At 49.3% G+C, this 19,864-nt stretch overlaps 1 protein-coding gene across 5 annotated transcripts in view; it reads right to left on the bottom strand.

Moving 5' to 3' along the window:
* Positions 1–19,864, bottom strand: part of IGDCC3 (immunoglobulin superfamily DCC subclass member 3) — a 92,958-nt gene that overhangs the window by 26,484 nt on the left and 46,610 nt on the right. For all 5 annotated transcript variants that reach the window (XR_008311359.1, XR_008311358.1, XM_053271677.1 and 2 more), the window contains exons 3-6: positions 13,155–13,299; positions 12,784–12,914; positions 9,247–9,384; positions 5,201–5,359 (exon numbers count right to left, since the gene is read on the bottom strand). Coding sequence is in view for 3 of the 5 variants with exons in the window: in XM_053271677.1 (XP_053127652.1) it covers positions 5,201–5,359; positions 9,247–9,384; positions 12,784–12,914; positions 13,155–13,299 (573 nt within the window). In the remaining 2 variants the exon portion in view is untranslated. The remainder of the gene's footprint in view (positions 1–5,200; positions 5,360–9,246; positions 9,385–12,783; positions 12,915–13,154; positions 13,300–19,864) is intronic.

Genomic DNA, 19,864 nt, shown 5'->3' with positions numbered 1-19,864 from the left:
TTCTCCTGCAGTTAAACCTAAGCATGTGCAATTGGAATAAATGCATTTTTTCCCCTTGGGTTTCTCCTGCCACCCCTTATTTTCCCTTCCTCTGTTGACTCCCCAGTGTCAGAATATAGACTGGAAGCTCCTCAGGGCAGGGACCCGGCCTCTTGCACTTTGCAAAGGGCCACACAAATTGTCAAGGAGAATGCTAGGCCAACTTCTTCTCCTTCACAATGCTAATCTTCCTTTCTGCAGGGGCTTTTGGGGTATAGTGCCCTGGCCCCTGACAACCAGGGATGGGAGAGATATCAAGGGATAAGTGTAAGCTTTGCTTCTATTGTTTTCAAAGGAAGCCCAGAGCTTCAAGAGATAAATGCAAGTTTTGATTCCGTTAGTTAGGGGGCAGACCCAGAGCATCAAGGGATAAATGCCGGCTTTACTCCTACTGGTTATGAAGGAAACCCAGCACATCAAGGGATAAATGCATCCAGTTAATTAGAGGGAAGACCCAGAGCATCAAGGGATAAATGCCGGCTTTGTTCCTATTGGTTACGATGGGAGCCCAGAGCACCAAGGGATAAAGGCAATCTTTGATTCAGTTTGTTACAGGGAAGACCCAGATCATCAAGGGATAAATACAAGCTTTACTTCTATTGATTACAAGAGAGGCTCAGAACATCAAAGGATAAATGCAGGCTGTATTTCCACGGGGATAAACACTAAGGGCCAGACCAGATTTTGAACTAAGATACAGAGGGTGATTGGGCCCCATATAAATGAAGAGGGGGCAGTTCTGGGCATAAGGGCAGCAAGGCATGCTACGTGGGGGTCACTTCAGATAGATAGCAAAGGGAGCATTCAAAAGATATAGCAATTCCCCCCAACACCTTTCAAGGTAAATGTATCATGAGTCTGAGCAGACTGGTGCCCATCCAGACAGCCTGTTATGACACCACATAAGGCCGGGGCGGGGAGGTTTCTTTTCTCCATCCCCCCCCACCACACCCAATGCAATTTTCCTTCCTCCCCAAAAGACAAGCCCCTCTTCATTTTGCTTGGAGACATCATTCACTACTAATCACCCCTCCTCCGCCCAAGGCAGGCTTTTTGCCTTGTGATGTAGGAGGAAAAGGATCCTCCAGGGTCTGAGGTCATAAACTCTGGAAGCATCTAGGAAGCCGGCTTCTGGGGGCCTGAAACAAAGGAGATCAAAGGGACCCCACGAGAGGGCGGGCCGGGGAAGGCAGACAAAAGAGGCAAGCCTAGCAGCAGGAGGGGGCGATTCTCAAGATAAGTAGTCAGCATTCACATCTGCCCCAAACCTGAATAAGGAAAGGCATCAAAGGTGATGTTCTTTCTGCCTAAGCTAGGGGTTCTCAAGCTTGGAGTCCCAGATGCTGTTGGACTACGACTCCCATCATCCCCAGCAGTGGCTGTGGGTGATGGGAGCTGTAGTCCCAAAACATCTGGGGCCCCCCATTTGAGAACCTCTAGCCTAAGCGATAGTTTATGAGATGTGGGGTCAGAAGGGAAGAGAGCAATGTTGGAGAGAAGAGACTTTGGGCACATCCACAGCACTCATGGCGAGGAGTCACAAGTCAATGGCGGAGTGCGCACAGAAGGTCCCAGGTTCATTCCCCGCTACCTGACTCTCTGACTCCCTTCTGGGACCTTCCTCCACTCTCTGGACAGTTGAACTTCCTCCCCCAAGAAGCTGGCCTGGGGCCAACTTGGATGCCCTTTGGGGGCCGGATGAAGACTTCTCATGTGGTTAGGGCTTCCGGCCCGTTGCCTAGCTGGCTTTAGACGGCATTCCTCCAGCCACCCAACAAGCCCCATGACCGAGTGGGGATCAGAGCCAAGGTCTCCCATGAAATTATCTTTACAGGCATGGCCGCTCCCTCTCCAGCAGCTGAGTTGTATTGGCGGCTTCTCGGTCCCTCGCTCACCTCGCCTCTGAAAGCCTCTGCATGTGTAACAGAAATGCAAGCAGAAAGCTCAGAGGCAAAGCCTTCCCGAAGCGGAGCTTCCTTTCTGTTTGCCTCGCCTCCTCCGCAGTCCCGAGGCTTCCCTTCACGGAAGGTAGCCTGGCTGCGTTCCAGTGACTTCCTGATTTACTGCTCCAAACCTTCCACCTGCCGGCTCGCAGTATGACTTATTAGCAAACATTTTATTTAACACCTTCTGCTTTCACGATGTCATTTGTGTCTATCTGGCCGTGTGCGAGCTGAAGGGAACCAGCGCAGGAGCATCGCAGACCCTACGGGGCCTCCAAATCAACCCTTGGCTATAGAAATAAATTATTCTGAGTGTCTGGAGAAAGGAAGTGTGGGCAGGAACCCCGCTCACATCAGGAGGGTCAGTTGGTTTATCCTCCAGACGCAGCACAGCAGCGGAGCAATAGGACTGGATAAACTATTATGCTGCAGAAGGAGCTGGCTGCAGAGAGCTGTTGCATGCGGGCCAGGAAACCAGGGCTTGGCAAATCCCAGGCGCTAGGGAGCCATGGCACCTAGAAATTTAACCACAGAGACCAGACTAGGAAATGCAGAGGCAGAGTTATTTAATAAATCCTTCATTTGCCCCAGGCAGTCCTGTTTCTGACCACAGTACTGTATTTACCTGAACCCAAGACTCGTTTTCCCCCAAGTTATTTGATGTTAGAAACCAGGGGGTCATCTTAAATTCCTCTTCCTTTTGGGTAAGTATAGGTATAACAGGTAAAGAGCCAGCATGGTGTAGTGGTTAGAGTGCTGGACTAGGACCGGGAAGACCCGAGTTCAAATCCCCATTTAGCCATAATACTTGCTGGGTAACTCTGGGCCAGTCACTTCTCTCTCAGCCTAACCTACTTCACAGGGTTGTTGTGAGGAGAAACTTAAGTATGTAATATACCGCTCTGGGCTCCTTGGAGGAAGAGCGGGATATAAAATGTAAATAATAATAACCTGTATTTAATCTGCAATTTTAAGGGGGTCATCTTAAATTCAGAGTCGTCTTCGATTTGGGTAAATACGGCAGATTACTTGGAAAAGGGATGAACACAGAAGCCCATTTAACCTCCCCTTCTTCTGCCTCCATCACTAAGTCCAATAATTTTGCCAAATAGTTTTTGACCCTAAATTGGGGGGGGGAGCTGCTCCTATATCCAAAGGAAATTTGGATATATAGGCCTGAGGTCAGCAGCCACTTGCTTACCCAGTTGTCTAGGGTGTGTGCAGGGAGGGTGTAGGTTCACTGCTCCCCCCGCCGGCCCCCGCAGATTCCAGCTGGCCTGGAACTGACCCCGAGATAGCTAAGACCCAGTGGCCAGCTTCATTCACACAATCATTCAAATCTAGGTTTAATGTGGGTTACCAACATTGGTGCCACTGTGTGAAGTCCCACGCCAAGGTGGCTTATGGCCCACGATGAATCTGAGATTCCCACCACGGTGTGGGGGATCACACCATTCACACTCAAGTTGGCAACCCACATCAAACCTATGTTTGAATGACTGAGTGAGCAAGTCCAGTATAAGGCAGCTTCATACATCCGTGTGCTATACGTTCCAGCGCATTCGGTTTGCATTTTGAGAGGCACTGAACGGCTTAGGCGGCAGCTGGCTATCCCAGCACAAGCAAGCCCCTTCGCTTTGTCACCCCTGTGAAAATGCCCAATTAGGCTGCTCAGGCAGGAGAAATATAATTTCAGATGCGGCAGCTCATCAAGGCCTCCGTTAACGAGCAGAGCTGATGAGAACACGGAGCGGCTTGGAAGAAGGGGCAACTTCAAAGGCGGGAAGAGGGGCTTGCAATCAGGAACGGATTAGCGCCATTCAGCTCCACATGGCCAGCTGAGGCCGTCCCCCTTTCGGCAAGAGGCGTTCTCTGCGCAAGAACTCTCACCATGGAGACGGCAGGCTTGGCAAACATTTGAGAAACTCATTTCGGGGCGTTGCCAGCCAAGGCCATTAAAAGTGGCTTCTCGGGACCGTTGTGAAGGCCTGGGGCGGAGCTCCGGTTTCCTTGGTGCACCAAACACACAAAGTCTCAAAGGGCTTTCTTGGACGCCCTGCTCAGGGATTTAGCCCCAGGTTTGAAGCTGCAGGGGGGCGTGCAGGGATAATCCGGCCTCCTTCCCCGAATGTTCAAATTTCAGCTTCCCCCCCCCCGAGGAAGCACAAGTCAGTTTCTTGCTCTTTTACTTGGGAAGGGTGCAAGGGAGGGACTCTCGAGCATGGCCCCCCCGATGTTATTGGACTACAACTCCCATCATCCACAGCCACAATGCTGGGGGGATGAGAGGAGTTGTAGTCCCACAACACCTGGGGGCCCAAGCATGGGAGCCCCTAGGTTAAAGGATGACTAGCCAGGAAACTACTGTTGTATCTGGATATGCCCCTGAAAAATATTGCTGCTCTTCCCAAAATGCATAACACTTCCCGCGAAAAATGTTTTGCCTGAGCAGGGGCTGCCAGATTCTCCTGATCATTATAGAGGAGGCTGCCATATACTGAGTCAGACCTATCTCAGGATTGCCTGCATGGATGGACAGTAGCTTGCCAGGGTTTCAGACAAGGATCTTTCCCAGGAGGAGAGCTGGTCTGGTGGTCGCAAGCCTGACTTGTCGCCTTAGCTAAACAGGGTCTGCCCTGGTTGCATTTGAATGGGAGACTAGAAGTGTGAGTACTGTAAGATATTCCCCTCGGGATGGAGCTGCTCTGAGAAGGGCAGAAGGTTCCAAGTTCCCTCCCTGGCAGCATCTCCAAGTTAGGGCTGAGAGAGATTTCTGCCTGTAACCTTGGAGAAGCCGATGCTGGTCTGTGAAGACAATACCCAGCTAGATAGACCAGTGGTCTTGACTCTGTATATGGCAGCTTCCTATGTTCTTTTGGTTCCGGCCACTGAGAATTCCTGCCTCAGGTTCTTCCACCAAGAACCAGCATAAGAAGGCGCCTTCCAGGACACAGTTATGCCCGATAACTGAAGCCAACTTTTAAAAACAAAATTATCGGAGACACCAGGCGTCAATGGAAACCCCTCTTCAGTGAAAACACCGTCCCATTGTGAACGTTGACAATGTGACAAAGAACGTGGAGGGGAGTCACCTTAATCCAAGCTCAGCATCGCCACCCGCTCAGTTTGTGGGTGCAGGAAATGCAAGAGCAAAAGCGATCAAGATCAGCCAGTTGGGTGGCTTCGTGAATCAAGGGTCCCAACCCTGCTTGCCTTACCTTGCACCACCAGCCTCCCTTGGGCGGTTCTCCTCACTCTTGTGCCAGGCTTGTTAGCTGCACAGACGTAGATCCCGGAATGCTGCACCGTGAGGTCCGAGATCATCAGGTTACCCGTCCCGAGGACCTGAATTCCTTCAACGCCGATTGGGCGGCCATCTGATCAGGGGGAAAGACAGTAAAATAATTCACTGTGCCCAGCCTACATGTCGTGGAAGAGTCAAGTCCTACCCATTTATGGGAGCTGGATGTGCACAAAACCAGTTTGCCCAAAGGGAGAACCGCTAGAGACACCCTTGCGGCCACGGCAGCACCTCGAGGTCACCACTAAACCCGGTGACTTTAGAACCCCCGAACCGGCCCTGAGCCGGCCCAGGGGTTCGACTCGACCTCGAGCAAGCCCTCAAGCCGGACCAGTTCAATGTCAAACCGGCTCGAGGTTGAGCTGGTTTGCACATCCCTAGTGTGCCCCCATTCTGCAACCGTGTGCTAGTGCAATCTAGGTGTGTTTGATAGAACAAGGGTGAAGGTGGGGAGCTTGATCGTCCGTGAAGCCTCAACAGGGTAGGACTAGTGTGCCCTGTCCAGATTCCTTCCCTAGCTTCTGAATGAGGTAGGCAGAAAAACTGTCTGCCTACTGGAAACACTAATCTTTAAGGCAGTTCATATGATCCTCAATAGGGTAGGACAAGCATTCTGCCCCAGTGCGGGAGCTGTGCATGATCTGGAGTTTTGATATTCTGTGAGGGGAAAGCAACGTAGGCGCAGGGGCAGGGGGAGGAAGTGATCATGTATGAGGCTCCCGCTGAGTAAGAGAGCTCCGTCACACCCAGCAGCTGTACCCTGGTAGGAGGAAAAGCCCTCCAACCCAGAAGGAGCCTCAAACCAGGAACTTTTATATACAGCAGGTTTTCCCGCAAGTTTATTGGGAGGCTTTACTGAGAACTCAAAGTTGTCCCAAGTTATCAATGCAAAAAGTGGATTTTTTTTAACCCACTAATAATATATATTATTATTATATTAATATTATATAATATTTATATAAATATTTATAAATTGGGCTATACTCTTAACACAGAGAAAAACCCAAATTGTGTGTGAACTGCTCCCCGATAACTCACAGGGACTTCAGAGTAAATCTGGCTAATATGTGAATGTACCCCCGCCATTCCAGAGGAGATGCAAGTTAAAGGGTTTCAAAAGCCCCGTGTGAAAAAACTTCATGGTAACTTCCACCTCCTCCTCTCTTGCTTTTCGGTTCAGGCTATCACACAACTGGAGCACGCACGACTCCCAAATCTGGAGAGGACACCTATTGATGAAATGCCTTTTTGACTAACTTTGCATGACTAACTTCCATGGAACATTCATTTTGCTCTTGGCTTACACATCAGCCAGAATCCAACAGTTCCGTTTCAGAACTGTGCTGATGAGAGATCATGGGTGCTTTCCAGATTAAACCAGACAACAGTGTCACTACGGATCTGCTAAGCGTGCTTCCGTAATCCATACTTCCTGTGTTGTGACACCACAATCTTGGCGCTGACAACAAGGTGCCGTTCACATTTCCGACACCTTCTTTCGGATTTTATCTTTGCGTCATAGTGCTATGATGTTGCAAGTCCGATGCAGAAAAATAGCTGTATTTTCCCGTTGTAGGAGTTTGAGATTCAGGAGATCGTTGTCAATACGATCCTGCCAAGTCGAAACATTTTACCTCTGTTGTAGTGTGTAATCTGGAAAGCACTCTGGAGAAAAACACCACTGATGGGATAGAAAACTTGAAGAAAGCATCTTAAAATCTGTCCAAAGCTTTCCTGCCAGATTCATGGAAGTGTCTAGCAAAAAGATTTTGGGGTCGATCCTTCCTTCCTTCCTTCCTCCCTCCCTCCCTCCCTCCCTCCCTCCCTCCCTCCGAGGCAGAACTCATGAGGATACTTAAGTCGTTTAAAAAGAGAAAAACAGTCTCGTTAAATTGCCAGTCGGTCTGTGTGGCGAGCTGTAAAAAGAGCCGTAAAGGCCGAGCTGCCCAGCATTTAACGAGCAGCAAGAAAGAGCCCTTTGCCTGCCTTCTGTGAACATCCCGGTTCAAAATTTAGATGCAGCTCAGTCTCAACTTTAAGCAAGACCTTCAAGAGAAAATATTTACAATAGGCATAAAGCGCTTAATCTCTCTCTTGGGAGGAGAAAGGGACAAGCAAAACGCAAAAGGTGGCAGTGGTTCTAACCACAGCATCGCATTAAGAAAAACAACATGGATGTGACTTGAACTCCAACCTGCTTTATCACAGTTTTTCCAGCTGCCTGCCTGCAACTGAAGCCTAAGCAAGGCAGCCTGAATATGCCAAGTTACTACAGCCTAACCAGCCAAAGATGCTGTGATAATTCTGGATTAGCTAAATGTCTTGTGACGTGAGCTTCTGTAGACAGAAGTATGGTTCATGTGATGCTGTCCTATGGAGATTGTCAGCTGAACATCTGCAATTGCACCTACAGTAGTCCCTGCATCTTGCCTACAACCACAGAAGACAGCTTTTGCCTCAATGGCCTGCTTGTGGGCTTCCCAGAGGCATATGAATGGCCACTGTGGGAACAGGATGCTGAGTGACCTGATCTAGCAAGGGTCTTCTTACCTTCATGAGTAAACAAACACAAACCTGTAAAGCAGGGAGAAGATTTTGCACTGGAAACTGTCCACAGATTTGCTCGGGTGACCCATGAAGTAACTGGGTGATCCTGGGCCAGTCACTCTGTGCTGGTTCAGACATTACACAGTTAAAGCCTGGTCCTGTGCAAACACATCCCCAAGTCTCCAGAGCACACGCTCCCTTCTGCCCTGCCCATCTGAACACCTACTTCTGCTTAAGGCTAGAATAATCTCCCTGCAACATCTGAACTAAGCCACCTTGGCTTATTCTAACCTGCTTGTCCTAAACCGCGATCTATCACCAAAGTTCGAAGCAAGTCACAGATGGAGGGTTATTTCAAGTAGGTCAGAACACACCAAGGTCAGTCCGTTCAGATGGCACAACTGATTGTGGTTTATTCTAGGGATGTGCACGGAACCGGTGGGGGCCGTTTTGATGCCAGTGGGGGGGGAGGATGCCTTTAAGGGTGGGGAGGATGCACCCCCCCCCGCCCCCCACCACATTTCCCCTGCCTGCGTGCAATTTCCGAAAAGCCCTGTCGGGGCGGCAGCGTACCTCCGTGCCACCCTGTTGCTACGTTTATCGGATATACCCAGAAGTACTTCATGCGCCTGTGTGTGTCGCACGCACACACGTCGCACGTGCACACCCGGAATGCACGAGTGTGATGTGCATAGACGCATAACGCGCACATTCACATTCAGTACTTCCAGGTATATCTGGTAAACGTAGCAACGGGGCAGCAGGGAGGTACGCTGCCGGCCCGACGGGCTTTTGGGAAATCACACGCCGGCGGGGGAAACACAGAGGAGGTGGTGGGATAAGTGCATCCTCCCCCACCATTAAAGGTGGACCCCCGCCGTTGAACCTTCGAGCTGGCCAGGGTTCGAACCGGTTTGGAGGCCCGTAAAAGGGCCTCCGAACTGGTTTGTGCACATCCCTACTTTATTCTAACCTAAATTGGAGGTAGATGCCCGCAAGGCAGAAGACTGCACGCTTCTGAGTCTCAGAGAGAACAACGTGCAGGACCAGGCTTTAACTTGTCTCCACATGATGTCGGAATTAGCCCTCACTCTTCACCTAACCGACTTTGCCGGACGGTTGTGGAGCCAAAATGGTGTGTAAGGGGGACACACAGACCAGAGCAGACAACCTTGGTTCTCCCGTTTTTGTTGAACTACAACTCCCATCAATATATTGTGGCTGGGGGAAATGAGTTCAACCATAGCTGGACAGCCAGTGTTGCCTTCCCCTGACACAGCCCATGTATGCCATCCTAAACTCTTTGGAGGGAGAGGAAATAGAAACAGGAATGGTTGGACTCTGCCCCAAACGCAGTGAGGTTCTCAGTTCTACCTGCTCTGGTGTGGTTTCTTCTATGGCATGTTGGGGACTTACCGAGTCGGCTCCAGGAGACGATCGGCCTGGGGTTTCCAGTGGCGATACACTCCAGGACGGCCGTCTGGTGGACAGTCAAGGTCAGGTTCTCTGGCCCCACAAGAATCATGGGATCTTTGTACACAGCAGAGTGGGAGCCTGTATAGACAGGTAAGGCAGTGGTTAAACAGAAGAACACAAGAACAGCCCTCCTGGATCAGGCCCAAGGCCCACCATCTACCCCAACACTCTGCTTCTCACAGTGGCCCCCAGATGGGCTGGTCTTGTGGCAGCAAGCATGAATTGTCTCCTTAGCTAAGCAGGGTCTGCCCTGGTTTGGATATGAATGGGAGACTTGATGTGTGAGCACTGGAAGAGATTCCCCTCAGGGGATGGAGCCACTCTGGGAAGAGCATCTAGGTCCCAAGTTCCCTCCCTGGCAGAATCTCCAAGATAGGGCGGAGAGAGAGACTCCTGCTTGCAACCTGGGAGAAGCCACTACCAGTCTGTGTAGACAAGACTGAGCTAGCTGGACCAAGGGTCTGACTCAGTATATGGCAGCTTCCTGTGTCCCCATGCCTCTGGGAAGCAGGCAAGAGGAGGAAGGTCCTGTCCACCCCAGCACAGCATCCCTCCAGTGGTTGTTGCTGGTGTCCACCTTATGTTTCTGTTTTCAAAGCTGTGAGCCCTTTGGAGACAGGGAATCATTTTATTTTATTTATTTTTAATGTTTATGTTTATTTTTCTGTGTAAACCACTTTGAAAACTTTGGTGGGAACGTGGAATGTAAATATGCAAAGTGGTAGTAGTAGTAAATATTTCTGCTATTTGAGCTGAGCAAGCAGAACTCTGCCATCCCCAGGGCATTCTGTGCTCCACCATGCTAACCCTCAATGCCACTGCGTCTTGCCTCCGCACCTCGTTCCTTTCCTGGTTCAAAATGAGGACATAATACATGACATCTTATACGGTGGTTCCTTTTGCTTTTCAAATGTTTTTCAAAAAGGCAGGCGGATGACTTTAAGATGGGCTGAGTCTTGGCAGACAAGGATCAGTTTTGTCATCTACAGGGCGGCATTGTTTGCATCAGCAGCAAGAAAGTTACGAGCTGCTTTTGCGCATCCCAAAGCCACGTAGATTGTCAGAGGGATCTTTCCGTTTCATTGGAGAGAAATTTATTATGGCTTTTTTCCCCCTTTAACGATAGGTATTCTACCATTTTAAGCTATTAAATCTGTTTATGTTGTAATGGCCCTTGGCTACGCAAAATTATGTATGTATTTATTTAAAATATTTATATCCCGCCCCTCCAGTACGAAACTGCTGAGGGCGGTTTTTACGGCTCACAGCAGTAAAAGAAATATAGAGTACAATGTTGAATGAAAACCATTAAAACAAACCCAATTAAAATTAAAAACCCACCAGGCTGTAGTAAAACACATTAAAACACCTCTCTGAACAAGTAGGTTTTAAGATTATTATTTTTTTAAGGGAGGGAGCATAGTGAAGTTCATCAGGGAGGGCGTTCCAGAACCAAGGGGTCACAGACAAAAAGGCCCTGCCTCTCGTCTCTACCAACCAAATCTCAGTCAATGACGGGACATTGAGCAGCACTCGAGATGATGAGCAAAGATCCATATGGGCCACTCAATCGATATCCAATTCGCATGGCCAATCGGTCAATCAATACATTGACTGACTGGTCTTTCCTGTTGCCCGTCCTGGAGAGAACGTCTTGGGAGAGCCACACTTTGGATCTCCCGACTTTAGGAAGCGCCTGCCGTCTGCTCAACACCCAGAGCGAGCGCCGCTTGTTTGACCCGCAGAGGCAGGCAAGGAATGCCGTTCCCGTGAAAAGTCGGCACTGCTACAGACAAGAGGTGGAAGTCCAATTTGCAGGCGCCTTCCAGGCTGGCTTCAGTTACATGTTGGCCAGCAGGTGTGAGCTGTCATGGCTAAGTGGGTGTCAAAGCTGGGAACGGCTTTGGAGAGGGTGAGAGAAGAAAGGAAGCCATGATGTCCCTCTAAGACAGGGGCAGGCAATCCAGATGCTGTTGAACGACAACTCCCATCACATTGTGGTTGGGCACATTAATGTGAAGGTCGGCTGGGGGTGGGTGGGATGGGAAGGTTTCGGGTTTGGGGGGGGGTTCTCTCCCCCCCCCCCCGCCGCCAGATTTTCCCCAGGCTTTCTCATCTCTAAGATCTGCCTTGCTGGGTCAGACCAAAAGGTCTGCCTAGTCTCCCTGCTTTCATCCTGCTTGCACTCTCTCGTCCAAGTCAGAATGCTACCTTCTGCTCTGCCCTAAAGGAAATGGATTCTTAATTGATAATAATTGAAAATAACAACAACAACTGCAAAATGCAAAATTGCACAAGTGTGCATCCAGGCCCGGGCTGCAGATTTCCCAAACTGCTGCCGCAAAGCAGCCAGCCTTATTGAGCAAAGTGTTTCAGGAATTTCAGCCAGCTACGCTGCCTCGCCCCTGGCAAAACAGCTCTAGATACCTGCACTAAGACATCCTTGCACTGTTGTTGGGGTTTTAAAAAGAAAACTTTGGTAGATGGAGCAGAGCAGCAGGAGCAAGGGACGGGGCAGGAAGAGGGAACATAGGAAGCTGCCATATACTGAGTCAGACTATTGGTCCATCTAGCTCAGTATTATCTACACAGACTGGAAGCGGTTTCTCCAAGGTTGCAGGCAGGAATCTCTCTCAGCCCTATCTTGGAGATGCTGCCAGGGAGGGAACTTGGAACCTAGATGCTCATCCCAGAGCAGCTCCATCCCCTGAGGGGAATATCTTACAGTGCTCACACTTGTAGTCTCCCTTTCATATGCAACCAGGGCGGACCCTGCTTAGCTATGGGGACAAAGCATGCTTGCTACTACAAGATCAGCTTCTCTTCCTTTAAAAAGGGAAAGTTGAATGTCGGTCAAAGGCATGGTCAGTCAAGGGAAACTGGAACGGGTTTGCTCCAAATTGCCTGAAATCTTGCATCTGATTGAGCCCTGAGCTTTATGAATGAGGGGTTGCACTGTGTTCTGGAATACCCTTTTCCTGTGTCCATACAAATGCCCGGTGTGGTCACCCGCATGGGAATTTCACTGGGTGAACTTCATTCCACTCTAGGTTCTGTCCTGGATAATTATTAGGATTTCTGTATATCGCACCATCTTTGTGCATGGTATTTCACAAAGCACAAAAGGGCAGGTCCCTGCCCCAAGGGGCTTACCAGGTAGGTTTCCAACCTATGGCACTCCTAGATGTTGCCCAAGTACAACTCCCAGCCACAATAAATGGGAGTTCAGCAACAGCTGGACTACCAGAACCCCTGATCTAGAACGTGGGTTTCCCAACCTTGGGTGCCTGGGAGTTGTAGCCCAACCGCATCTAGGGACCTACGTTTGAGAACCCCTGTGCAACTTGATCTTTCTTAAAAACAGAACAAAACTGGAGATGCCCACATTGGCACCTGGGACCTTCTGCAAGAGGTCTTCTGCTACTGAGGAGAGGAAGGAGAACCCAAAATAATCCTCCTGGTTCCCCTTTGACTCACCCGATACGGTGAGCCTGGCTTCCCTGCTATTCTTCACACTGGCAATGTTGGTAGCGACACAATGGAAGATCCCAGCATCTTCAGCTCGCAGTCCGGTAATCTGCAAGACCCCCTTGGGGAGCAGCGTGTACCTAAAGGAAACAGAAATCACAGTGAAAATTAGGTGCTGGTACGGATGGTGTGCTTGGCAGGCTGAAGCGAGCCTCCTCCCTAGAGTGCCGATCACAGAACTCCCACATCACATCTAGCCTGGCCCCGAATAGGCACCATAGAAGGCTTCCCAGAATCCTCTGGGAAACATTTCCCAGAATCCTCCATGAAGATTGGGGAACGGGCATCCCAGAAGAGCAACTGGGGTCCCCCCTCCTTACCTGTCATTATCGGTATTGATGGGGACACGATTCTTCTGCCATAAGATCACTGGCTCCGGCAGGCCGTGGATCTGGCACTGGAATCTGGCAACCCCTCCTTCTTCTACCACCGTGCTCTGGGGGTGGATGTGGAAGTCAGACATTGCTAAAGGGAGGAAGGAAAGCGGGGGGCAAAGGAGATGAAAAGATGATGCGGATTTCATTCTGTTTGGAAGGAGAGCACTTTGCACACCTAACGGCCGAGAGCAACACAGCCTTCCCAAAATACAAAGCATACAAATAAACACTTTACCTGATCCTCACATCTGTCCACTGGGCAGCCTCCATGGGTTTGTTCTAGGGCCAGGATTCCCAGCCTTGAGTCCCCAGAAGTTGCTGGACAAAAGCTCTCATCATAATAACCCAGTGCCAGCCACTGTGGTTGGGAATGATGGACGCAGGAATCCAACATCAACGGAGGACCCAAACTGGGGATCCCTGGCCTAGGGGTGACCCCAAAGGGCACCTGCAATTTGGCTGCTGAATTCACAGGTGGTGGAAACAGGGGAGGGGTTTCGGAGATGGCCAGGGGTGCGAAATGAGGAGAAAGGGGGAGTCTTACTGGTGGTGGCACCTCTCTGGGCAGCTGGAAAGTGCCACGGTCTCCCTTAGAAGTCCCCTGGGAGTGAGACTACCTTTCCCTGGAGACTCATGGGAAGATAAAATGGCAGGGACCAGTCGCCCACAGGAACTGTCTTTATTAGTAAAAGGCAAAAGATTTATACGATCTGAATTGAAACCAGAGTTTCTCACTGGAACTGTCAGTGCACACTGTTTGCACAGACAGTACTGTGCTAGATGGACCAGTGGTCTGACCCGGTAGACGGCACTTTCCTATGTTCTTCTTTTCAAATGGCCATGGAATTCATTGAATTTCCGAATGACCAATGGCCTTTCGGAAATCCCATGCTTTCCATGGCCATTTGGAAGGAACCAGGGCTTTTCAGTGGGCATTTCCTGTCATTCATTTTAGTACATTCCCAAAAACATCTGCTTTGCATGCAGACAGTTCCAAGTTCCCTCCCTGGCAGCATCTCCAAGATAGGGCTGAGACAGACTCCAGCCTGCAATCCTGGAGAAGTTGCTGCCAGTCTGGGCAGACAATACTGAGCTAGATAGACCAAGAGTCTGACTCAGTATATGGCAGCTTCCTATGAAGTTCTGTCACTTGTGGCTCAAACGGCCAACCACAGCACCTCATCCATCATTCTAAGCAATCCCCAGTTCCTCCTCGCAATTCCAAGATTGGAAGAGCAGACCTGGGTTCCAATTCCACTCTGTGAGGTCAGTTGCAGTTCTTTGGAGAAGGGTGGGGAAAGAGTATAATTATAAACACACCATCATATGAAGAATCTTCTTAATGCTAATAATATTTCTAGTATAACAGCGTTTATACTGGACCATTCAACTTGATAATAACCTCCCATCGTAGCAGGGCTAATGAATGGAACTGCTGCGTTCTTCTCTCTCCTCCACACCATTTGGCTGGTAGTGCCCAGAGCACTTTTCTTAATGCTATGAAATGCAATTAGTGCTGGAGGAGTTTACATAATTTAATAAAATGCTTTCAAATTACATTAAAATCCAGATTAAACCAGATTTTTTTTTGGTTCTGAACGATGGCGAGGAACAGAAGCAGCAGCGAAGCCAGAATCTGTCCTTCCCAAACCCTCTACATTGAGTGAGTTGACGCTTTTGACAGAGGGGCGTGAGAGAAGGGTAATGCGGCCCATGTTTAATGTATGAAATGGAATCGGGAGTCTCCCATCTGTCGGGGCCCAATGGGAGTCTACAGGGGCATGATGGATTCTCTCTGACATGATGTCTCCGTGTGTGCCCCCCCCCCCCGCTTTAAAGAGATGCACATGTATTATCTTTGATGTGTGTTGAAGGAAGGAGATGGCTGAGTGTGAGTTAATGGGATTGGGGAGCAGAGGAAAGCATCGCTCAAAGGTGAGGTTTTTTGTTCTGGAGTTAAGATTTGGGGTGATTTCTCTGGTGTTGGGCAGGTACAAATTTGGCTTGAGTTCCCTGCCAACTAGGCAAAGAGGCACCTTCCAAAGTGGAGATTCTCTTATATTTAACAGGGGGAGGGCAACTGGCCGTCTCCAACCCCAGCAGAGCACCCCTCCAGTGGCTGTTGCTAGTGACTACCACATGTTTCCCTTTAGGGGCTGTGAGTCCTTTGGGGGATAGGGCAGGGAATCACATTTGGCTGCTGCTTCTTTTTCTGGGTAAACCACTTTGAGGACTTTTAGCTGAAAAGCGGTATGCAAACTATAGTAGTACAAAAGTGAGAGTGAGTGTCTGACACCCTAACAAAAGACATGCAATTGGAATTTAGTAGTCCTTTAGAGTAACTCCAGAGTAGTACCCTTGAGTAATTAGTCAGGATGCCAGCCAATGTGTTGGTGTCCATTCCTTAGAGCAGGGCTGCTCAACTTCGGCCCTCCTGCAGATGTTGGCCTACAATTCCCATAATCCCTGGCTACTGGCCACTGTGCCAGGAGATTATGGTGGTGCAGTGGAAAAATGCTTGACTAACAAGCAGAAGGTTGCCGGTTCGAATCCCCGCTGCTACTATATTGGGCAGCAGCGATCTAGGAAGATGCTGAAAGGCATCATCTCATACTGCGTGGGAGGAAGCAATGGTCAACCCCTCCTGTATTCTACCAAAGACAACCACAGGGCTCTGTGGGCGCCAGGAGTCGACACCGACTCGATGGCACACTTTACTTACAGGTAAAACGCTTAAAAGAAAAAACTCACAGCCTTAGGCAAGGAATACAAGTAATGGAAACGGAGGGCAGAGCTGACCTGCTCATTCACGACGCACCATAAAGACTTCCAAGAGCTAAACGGAAGGGCCCCAAGGTCACATAACCAAACAAGGATGCTAGAAATGGGAGCACCCTCGTTAAAAGAGTTGTGGGGACCAAAGAGAAAAGCAGAGAGAAGCGCACAGGAACTGCTCTCTAGGGACACCCAGCATGGCGGCTCTTTGGTTGGGGAGGGGCTTAACCAGCAGGAGTTCTGGCCCACAAAAGTCACCCCAGGTCAGGACGGGATGCCTGCCACTTTATTTCAATAATATCATCTCTTCCAGGTAAAACTGCGGCAATAACCTCTCCTCTTAAAGACACCGGTATTAATATTTACCATGAATAAAACATGGGGGAGGCATAAATAATTCAGCAGCGAGGGCGTTAAGTAAAATAGAGCTCTGCGATGACCTTACGATGCAGCTTTAAAGCACAGTTTTATGTCAGATGCTGGAGAAACACCACGGCCCTCGCCAAAGCAGCTGGTTTTCATAATTTGCATTGAAAATGCACGCTCCCTGTCTTACAAAAAGGCCGTTTTTAGATGCAGGTTTCCATACTTTATTTACAGTTGCAACAGGGGCGGTTATGAGCAGTTGTCCAGTAAATAGTCTTGTGGCCCAGAAGCAAAACAGTCACCTTCCATGATATTCTCGGAAACTTAGGCACATAGGACCCTAGGAAGCTGCCTTCTACCGAGTCAGACCCTTGGTCCATCTAGCTCAGTATCGTCTACTCTGACTGGCAGTGGCTTCTCCAAGGTTTCAGACAGGAGTTTTTTCTAGCCCTACCCGGAGATGCTGCCAGGGCTTGAACCTGGGACCTTCTGCATGCAAAGCAGATCCTCTTCCACTGAGCTACGGCCCCATCCCTGAAGGGGAATATCTTACAGCACTCACATGTAGTCACCATCCAAATAAAAACTAGGGGAGATCCTGCTTAGCAAATTCATGTCGATTACCACAAGACCAGCTCTCCTCCCCGGTGCACAGCGGCGTGACCAACACAGATTCTGCTGCTTCCAGTATGGCATGAAGCAAACTCTTCTTAGCCCCCAGTGATTAAAATGGTTTCCCACAAATGCATCCATTCCAGATTAAACCAATTCAAGATCACAGCCCTCAAAACGCCACTTTTTGGATGACTCCATTGCAGGATAATAAAAAGCGGTTTTCTGGAGTCTGCCAGTATCATCATGGCTATAGGAGGAATCGCCTGATTGTAAGAGCTCTTGGGACAGTGGAACAGCATGCCACATGTAGTGGTAGGCTCTCCTATTCTGAACGGCTGCAAACAAAAGCTGGACAGCCATCTATCAGTGAGGTTGTAGCAGTTTCCTGCACTGCTACAGAGGACGGACTATAAGTGCTCCAAGATGCCTTTCAGTTCTGTGATTCTATTATTCTGGTGGTTTCCAGCAGACTCTGGTTCTCATCGCTACAGAGAGAAAGGCTTAAAGACACAGCAATAAACTTCTATCCTCTCCCATTTCAGGGGCAGATCACAGCCTCCTCCATATATTCATGGGAGGTTTATTCTGGCAAACAGCTTGACCGAATCCCCCTTAATCAAATGGCAAGCCAGCTCGCAAGCCTGACAGGAGCGGCAGCAAATCTGATGTAATAAAGATGAAAACAGGTATTGAACTGAATTTTCTTTACTCCATGAAAAACTAAATTGAAGCCATTAGCAAGCAATCCGTTTTCGTTCAGCGGAGCATTAGCGATAAGGAGGAGGGCTGACCTAGATTTGGTGTGGAAAAGGGAAACATTAACTCAATATGTCACAGCAAATCCAAGGCCTGTTAGAATCATTAAGAGACACAAACATTAGGATCAACGGCAAGGAACGGCCAGAGGGAGCAGTGATGGAGAGGAAAGGTTCCCCACACACATAAAACTGTAGTTTTCAAACTTTCTGCTTTCAGAGAATCTTTTCCAAATCTACTGACGCACTGAAGAAGCTCATTGAAAAGATTCTGGAACACAGGAAGCTGCTTTCTACTGAGTCAGACCATTGGTCAATCTAGCTCATAATTGTCTTCACAGACTGGCAGCGGCTTTTCCAAGGTTGCAGGCAGGAGTCTCTCTCGGCCCTATCTTGGAGATGCTGCCAGGGAGGGAACTTGGAACTTTCTGCATGCAAGCAGGCAGGGGCTCTTCCCTGAGTGGCCCCATCCCCAAAGGGTAATATCTTACATCGCTCACACATGTGGTCTCCCATCAAAATGCAAACCAGGGTGGACCCTGCTTAGCAAAGGGGACAATTCATGTTTGCTACCTCAAGACCAGCTCTCCTCCCTTGAGATATACAGTCAGGAGAGGAGAACACGATCAGGAAACTACAGATCGTGCATCAAAGTTGTGAAGGGAGTGACGAATGCAGTACAAAAATAAAGAATCCAGAAATTAGGCAAATGCAAGGGACATTGTGGCTGGGGTTGAGATCTGTATTCTAACAACGTCTCCATGTTGGAGAACCCCTACACGAGAATACTTTGTGGTTTCTTAGAAGCACCAATGGCCATTTGTGCTCAGCTCGATACTAATTTAAGGCTGTGTTCTCACAATCACAGTGACCCTGGTTAAAGAGTTAACCGGGGCTGCTGAGTCCTGTGGAGCTGGTTGTGAGAAGGCAGATTTCCCAGGCATTCCTGGCCAAACCACTGTGATTAAACCACATTTAACCAGGAACAGATCCTGGTTATCTATCCTAGTTAAACATAGTTTGACCAGGATTACTCAGGAAACCTGCATTCTCACAACCAGCTCCACTGGGCTCATCAGTGCTGGTTAACTCTTTAACCTGGATCAGTGTGCTTGTGGGAACACAGCCTATGAAAGTCAGAGAACATTCATAACATTAGGGAGCAACCCAGTTATCTGGAGGCCCAACAAAGCAAGAAGAATTCAGCTGCCTTTGAAGGGAAACGCGGAAGAACTGCAAGGTTCTGGAATTTGATTTAAAGTAAAGTTGCACCGTCGAGACGATATCGACCCCTAGTGAGCACAAAGCCCTGTAGTTTTCTTTGGTAGGAGGGGTTTACCACTGCCTCCTCCCATGCAGTATGAGATGATGCCTTTCAGCATCTTCCTATATCGCTGCTGCCTGATAGAGGTCTTTCCCATAGTCTGGGAAACATACCAGCGGGGATTCGAACCAGCAACCTCTTGCTCCCTAGGCAAGTTATCGATTTAACTTGCTACAATATTCAGTGTTGTTTTGCTGTCGAGTCTGCATGCACAGATCCAAGTTCTGCAGTACACTCTGGGGAAAGGTGATAAAATACATTGCTTTGAGAAGTGGGCAAGAAGTGGGTACGATAAAGGCACGCCCTCCTGTGTGCTCCCCACAGAACAATCCCGCTCCTTTGTTCATGAGAATGTGGCCTTCTTCGGGGCAGGGGTTGGAGGTTTACCGCAGAGGGAAACCTTGACTACGATACTACTGAATTAGCAGCATTATAAGATCAGAGGCCGATCACCAGTCATGCTGGAGTCCATCCAGATGGCGGAATTGGCGGTGGCAGGGAGGGAGGGTCCAGCTTTCGGCAAAGGACGTAGTTATGCAGAATGCCAATTAAATGACCATCGGGAGGAGCCTTTCAAACTCGCGCCCAGGGGAGGAGGATGCCAGGAGCAAGCTTTGGCAACCCGTTAGGGCTCTCCACGTTGCCCGCCCGCCCATCGACCCACCCTCAACTCGCCCAAGTTTCCATAGCAAAATGCCAGGATGGCCACACCTTCCCTCCCCCTCCATTTTAGCTGCCTCTGGACGCCACTAACACCAACACCAACACCAACGTATATACCGCTTTTCAACAAAAGCTTCCCAAGCGGTGTACATAGA

The sequence above is a fragment of the Hemicordylus capensis genome, chromosome 10, assembly GCF_027244095.1.
Source record: "Hemicordylus capensis ecotype Gifberg chromosome 10, rHemCap1.1.pri, whole genome shotgun sequence".
Taxonomy (NCBI): domain Eukaryota; kingdom Metazoa; phylum Chordata; class Lepidosauria; order Squamata; family Cordylidae; genus Hemicordylus; species Hemicordylus capensis.
This window is presented reverse-complemented; position numbering and strand designations above follow the sequence as displayed.